Raw genomic sequence first — 6,897 nt, 5'->3', positions numbered from 1 at the left:
TGATTGGTTGCATGCGTCATCCCGACTTTTCCTTCTTTTAATTGCAAACATTCCCCTTTCATTTCTCTTCTTTTCCTTTCCTTTCATTCTTGTCCCTGTCCTCTCTTTGTATTTACTCTCTCTTATTTCTTATTTTCTTTCTCTTTTGTTTTTTCCGCTCTTTCCTCTCTTTACTCTCTTTTATTTGGTTACGCTCGAATCCTACAGATATTAACTATGTATCATGATCCGCATGAATCAGACTAAGTGTAGTTCTTGTAGCTAAGTGCGAAATAAAACATTTTTGGGATTTCCAGTTTTTATAAAACAGATGCTTCGATTACAAAGACTCAATACTAACAACTTCCAAAAGACTTACAGACTCTGATGCAAAGACAAACACAGACTTCGAAAATAAGCTATCACATTCTAAAGAAATACAGACTCAAAACAGAAAGAAAATACAAACCCAACATGACTTACAGACTCTGACAGAAAATGAAATACATACTCAAACGGAAAATCACGAGTACATCAGTGCTCCTGGTGCTCGCGGGATATCATTCGGTCTCACCGCGGGCCTATGTGCAAGATCCCTTTGAAGTCAGTCCAAGTCATTCATTATTTGTTTAACAAAGGTCATCAATGCTGCAAAGAATGTAGTGCGAGTCATATCCTCACAGATGTGGCACTTCATAATGATGTAGTCGGTGATGCTTCTAATTCTCTCTCTTATGACGCCCTTTTCTTGTAACAACCACCCAATCTGCTGGGCCCTGGCCCCCAAAGTTTGCTCTGCTGCGTAATTTTGTTCCTAAAGTTGTTGCAAGTCTATTTCTAACTGCGCCAATGCCGTGTAGCAGTGTTCCCTTTCAACCTTGAAATTTTTTGCCTGCTTGATCATTTTATTTTCGGTGGCGATGACCCTCTTCTTCAACCTTGTGACCTCATCATCGTACCTTTCTCTCAGCTGCTTAACCAGGCGTACACGTTCATCTGCATTCTTAGCCAATTGTTTTTGAGCCTTGGCTAGTTCACTTTCTGCTTTGTTCAAATCGAAATTGTAATCACGCACTTTATGCCTCAGGTTAGCTATGAGTTTTTCATCTCTGTCACTTCGGACTGGATTTTCCGCAGCTACTTTCAATTTCTGAATTTGAGCTCGAAGGGCTTCATTTTCTTTGGCCAGCCTTTTCTTCTCTTCTTCGTTTGCCGCCACTTGCAAGCTATTCTCGAATTGCAGTTCTCTGGCTTGTTTTTCCAACTTGCTTATGGTAGCCCTGTACTCGTTTTCTTTGGTCAGCCACTCCTATTGTACCTGAGCTCTATCGGTGAATTGCTGGACATAGGGTCTCTTTGCGGGCCTGTCAGGCTCAGGTTGAACTCGGGATCTTTTACCATACCAAGCGATATAACTGGGCTCCACCTCTCCTCTGGACAGGTCTCGTACTTGCGTGTTAGGCCCTAAAAATCTGCACTGATGCCAAACCCGACGCACTTTTCTTCTGGGAAGGCAGCTTTCGGATCTAACTCAATGACTTACTGAATCAAATCTTTGTTGTGTGGGATGGTCTGGTACCGGCCCAACTGATGCAAGACTCTGTGTGGAGCATAAGGCTGGATACTCCGCAGACCCATCAACAGCAAAAAACACACCTCAGCCAACATATAGATTACTTCATTGACCGAGAGCCATCCGAATGTCCATTCGATCTTATTCGCGGTCAAAGATCTCAAATGAGCATGTCATACTTCTGTACCATCTGGAAACTCATAACCTTTTACTCGCTTTTCATGTTTTTCGATGCACTTGAGGCAATCATACCGCAATTCAAGTATCTGGGACGATGGCAAAGGTGTTCCTCCATCCATATTTGTAACAACATATTGCATCCTTCAAAGAACTTTGCTCCTTCTCGACAACGAGTAAGAGCTCGGTAAATTTCCGCCAAGATGAACGGCACTATAGTCCCATTTGCCTTCTTCACCATAAAGTCAGCTATCCCTAATAATCCCATCTCTATGTTCCCATCTTTTCTCGGGCAAACCAAAATACCCAGGAACGCCACTATGAAAGCCAATCCTCTCCGAGCTTCCCACTTGTCTTGATTCCCAGCATGAGTAAGACCAGTATCTGGTGTTTTGAAGCCACGTGGATTCCCGTATCGTCGGTACAGAAAGTAGAAGGTACAAAATCCTTTGGTCAAATTTCCGTCTCGGACGTCCCGACTGATGCTTAACAAGTCCAAAAATTTGTGGGGGTCACTGTTCTTGGTGCTACTGGGTATTGACTTCTGAGATTCCCTTCGAACCCGGCATAGCCTGCTATCTCTTCTAGCGTAAGAGTTAACTCGAAATCCGCAAAGTGGAACACATTATGTGTTGGGTCCCAAAACGGTATTAAGGCCTCAATCACGTCTTTTCTGGTCTTGACCTTCAAAAGCCCAATAAGACTGCCCAGTGCTTTTGTCGCAATTTTTCTGTTGTCGTCCCCCATAATCATGCCACCACATATGTAGTTCCAAAGGGATTTCTTCTCATACTGAGAAAGGTTCATTTTGATTTGTGCTCATCCTGCACATTTATTAAGGTGATTTTAGTTTAAAAGAAAATCATGACTCGTTTTGACTTAAGAGAAATGACCACTTCCGAAATTTCCATAAAATTTCTGGCCTTGCCAACATGGCCTTTCAGCACTTCAAAACGAAGATTTTAAGGCTGTGTCAGCTAACCGGCCAAAACCTTTGAAAGGGACGAGAGTGAATGTTCTTGCAAAAGCATCCTTCCGGTGCCCTTTTAGGGACATTCGACTAATTCTGATAAGAATGACATCACCCTAATTATTTTCAAATCAAAGTAAAGTTTTTAGGCTTTTGGGCTATTTTTTGCAAAAAGGAAGTTGGACCCGATGGGGGTTGCCTACGTATCTCACGCTCTGTGAGAATCAAACTGGCGTAGTTCGGGCAAAACAAATTATTTTGGAAAACAAGAGTCTCTCTTTTTTATTTTATTGGCAAATAGAACTATTTTTTTTAAAGTAAAACAAACTATTTTGAAAACAAAACCTCTTTCTCTCTCCCTTTTTTTATGTCCTCGAAAATTCAGCAGAGTTTCGACACTATTTGAACATTGTTTTTTTTTTCAGAACAGGCGATTAACTCTCTTTAACCCTCGTACTACCATTTCTCTTTCCTCAACCTTTCCCAATATTCATAAGCCCGTCAGCATGCAAGTCCGAAGCAAATAAATGCACAAGTAGCAAGTAGGATGCATCAGGATGGTCTTTTATTTCGGGTGCACCTGTCCTAGACAGACCCAACCCCTGTGTTGAGTCTCCAAAGTCAAAATGCACATGATGCAAACAAACGTTCCTACTAAGGATCCGGCATGAGGCTGAGTTATTCTAGGTTCCAAACCTGGGTTTATTGTTTTAGACCTGGCTTACCCGAGTGGACAGCTAGAGCCCGGGGGGGCAGCGTACCAGGAATACAGAAGCTTCACCGGCTTTGCAACTTATCCGAACCTCGTTCTAAAATTGGGATAAGACTCTAACAGAAAAGAAGTCACACAAAGTGCACACTTCTTCATGATTTAGAATACTCATAGAGAAAAGGGGTTTCGCCACAATTTATATACAGTTCGCGGAATATCAAAGCGGTAAAAGCAATCAATTAGCACATAAGGCCCAAATCATGTAACAAAATCGGATAATGGATAAACCCAACTATAACAATTATTCTATGCTCGAATTCTTGAACCCTGAACCACGTGGTCGTGGGTTCGAATCCCCAGCAGAGTCGCCAGAGCTATCACACCTCCTTTTTTCATCTACACCCCGTAAAGGGTGTAAAGGAGTTTTTCCAATTAAAGTACAATCGAAACTGGATTTATTTAAAAGATTCAGAGTCGCCACTTGGGAGATTTAGGGTGTCCCAAGTCATCGGTTGAATCCCGAATCAAGGAAAATATGACTCTGTTTAACCGTCCGCGAACCAGAAATCCGGGTAAGAAATTTTGTTAACCCGGGAGAAGGTGTTAGGCATTCCCGAGTTCCGTGGTTCTAGCATGGTCGCTCAACTGTTATATTCAGCTTAATTATCTGACTAATCACTTATTTTAAACCTACGTGCATTTTTAAACCTTTAACTGCTTTTAATTGATTTTAAGGAAGATTGAACGTCCTTTAAAATATATGCCTTTGGATCGCGCCACATGAAATGCACCCGCAATTCGAAACACATTTTATTCAACGTTTTAGGATTTTGATTTGGGTCACATGAAATGCGCAACCGAATTTAGGAAGATAATATTATTAACATACGCGCCTAAAGCAACTACGCGTTTCAGCTTTGCGAGGGCCATGGGAATTTTACTAAATGATACGCCTCGAACTCTAAAGATCAAATCAAAATCAATTAAACGAGGGCCATGCGATTGTCATTTTTGTACGGCATGGCACACTTCGAATTATTCTAGCCAAACGGTTTTTAGACTAATCCATGAGGGTCGTATACTACTTGTGTTATAAGAGATGACTCGCCCCAATTATTGATAAGAGCCTAATTAATCAAAATGCCAAGTGTAGTCAAAGGTTGGTTATTTGAGCAAATGGGTTTAACCCAACTCCAAATGAGCTGATGGCTTAACGAATAAAGAGCCACACAATTTGGGCCCAAACGTGAGCCCAAGTCTTTGGGGAGACTGGGCGTTAGCGGAAAGGGGGTTCCAGATCGAGTCCCTGAGGCATACCAGCAGCGTCTAAAAAAATATTACTGGGTACAACATGAGTCCAAATGGCTAACAACGGGACACCCATACATATTCAATCGACCTTTAAAATCAGCCTTTGATTACTTAATGGATGATTATATGCACTTTAGCAATGATAGTTTGAAAATCCGATTTAAATAGCTAACAGTAGACAACTTATTTCCAGACCTCCAAATTAACTTAAAATAAAGGCCTGAAGATAAAAACAAATCAAACCAATCTTGCTGAAGTAAAACCAAACTAACAACTGATCAGTTCACGGTAAACTCAAACATACACCTACACCAAAGAATCCCAGTAACTCACAGCCAAAACTAACCAAAATCCATAACAAACCAGCGTGAAATTAGCAATTACAAAACTTAAGGTCTTACTAACATGAGTTCGAACTTATTCAAAGGCCAAAGTCCATGATCCAACCAGTGCTACATGGCATGTTTACAGCTAAACAATTAAGAGTGAACATGATAAAGGGAAGATCAGACTACTCTACATATTCTGATAGTTTCCCAAAGACATGAGTGACATTTCATAAACAAGACAAAAGTACGACTAAGCTATAGGAATGAGCAAATTCAATGCACTGCTTCAAGGTTCCATGTCCATTTCATTTCTTCAAATCCAACCTTACATTAAATAAAGTTTATAGTCATGTACCTGGAAAGCAAAATGTCAGCATAAGTGAGAAGCTCAGCAGTAGGCAGTAGCAGTTAACCCAGATTTAGTAATCAGAACAATGAAATCAGCTCAAAATCCAATGGAACAGTAACCCTCAACAAAGTTTGAACCAAAACTTTTCACAACACACTTTCAATTCATTTCAAATCCCAAAATGAGAGGCTATTGTTTCCAAGAGTTTTATTCACCGAATGCAATCAGAAAACTCAAAATCAGCAAAGTTTGAATAACTTTTTACAACCGACCATGCAAGGAATTCAGAATTTTTCAAGAAAATCCCAGCCGCTTTTAGTTTTTTCTTTATTTTTCAGTTCTTTCATCCTTGCCTTGAAAGGCAAGATAGAGATTCCTTTATAGGCAAGGCATTAGGGCAAACCTATTCTAGAATCAGATTTTTACAAATGAGACCCTTTTTTATTCTGATTTTAGCTTAGGCCCTTATTCAATTTTTGATTTTGCTCAAATAACCTCAGTTCACATATCAGATTTACAGAATACCCCTTTCCCCCAGCTTCCTAGAAGCTTCCTGTTCTGTTATGCAAAGATTCCCTCAACCGACTACCCCAAATTACCCCGCATACCTCTGCTATTTACTTCAAAAATCCAAACGGGTCAAATTGACCCAAGGATATAGACCAAATTAAATGGGCTATATTTGCGGGACAAATCAACAACAGACCAAAGCCCAATTTCTTAAAACTAAGACCCTAGCTACATTACTACTATCTGACACACAATAGAGGGAATTAACTGAACTGCTAGACTAATTAAAAAAAAGGACCCTGAACTAATCATGCATGCATAACAAAACCCAGAAGCAGAGATGAAGCAGAAACAAAGAAAAAAAAGATCAACAACTAAACAAGCGGACAAAGAAGATACCTGAACATCAACCAGAAAGCCGATTCCACAAAGTTTGCAGGGCTTTTCAAATTTCTGACCGGAATAGCCCTTAATCGTGTATTTTCATGTGAAAATACACGAATAAAGTTTGTTGCGGTCTGAAACCTTCAGTACACCCCAAATTCGAGAAGTTCTGGGCAGATTCGAAGGAAAACAGTCCGGGATTTAGAAAAAGGGGAGTGGGGTGATTATATGGTGTGATTTTGGGTAGGGTCGGGGTAGGTGCCTCCACCAGAGGCCGGGGACTTGGGGGGCGGCTCAGCTAGGGTTTTCTTTCAAAGCCAGATTCGAGCCATTCTGGGTTGATTCGAGGGCGGGGACTTGTAGATTCGGAGAGAGGAGAAGGATGGGGTGTTTGGTGTAAGTTTGGTGGCGGTTCACGGTGGCGCCGCCGGGGGAGGCGGTGGAGTTTTGAGGCGGATCCGTTAGGGTTAGGTCTGAAGTCCTAGTGGGGTGCTGAGCAGAGGGGTTTTGAGGGGGGGAAACAGATTTGGACATATAAATACTCCCCAATCTTCAGTTCCGAGCCGTTCGATCAGGTGGGGATCAACGACTCAGATTGACACT

At 41.3% G+C, this 6,897-nt stretch overlaps 1 protein-coding gene across 1 annotated transcript; it reads right to left on the bottom strand.

The window, feature by feature from the left end:
* Positions 1 to 793: 793 nt before the first annotated feature.
* Positions 794 to 1,851, bottom strand: LOC138881837 (uncharacterized). The gene is made up of 2 exons (XM_070162121.1): positions 1,732 to 1,851; positions 794 to 1,288 (listed from the first exon to the last, which is right to left on the bottom strand). Exons 1-2 carry the CDS (start codon positions 1,849 to 1,851, stop codon positions 794 to 796), a joined length of 615 nt encoding a protein of 204 aa, XP_070018222.1.
* Positions 1,852 to 6,897: the final 5,046 nt, after the last annotated feature.

This window comes from Nicotiana sylvestris, chromosome 11 (assembly GCF_000393655.2).
Source record: "Nicotiana sylvestris chromosome 11, ASM39365v2, whole genome shotgun sequence".
In the NCBI taxonomy this organism is placed as follows: Eukaryota; Viridiplantae; Streptophyta; class Magnoliopsida; order Solanales; family Solanaceae; genus Nicotiana; species Nicotiana sylvestris.
Note: the sequence above shows the minus strand (reverse complement) of the source record. Positions and strands in the feature narration are given on the sequence as shown.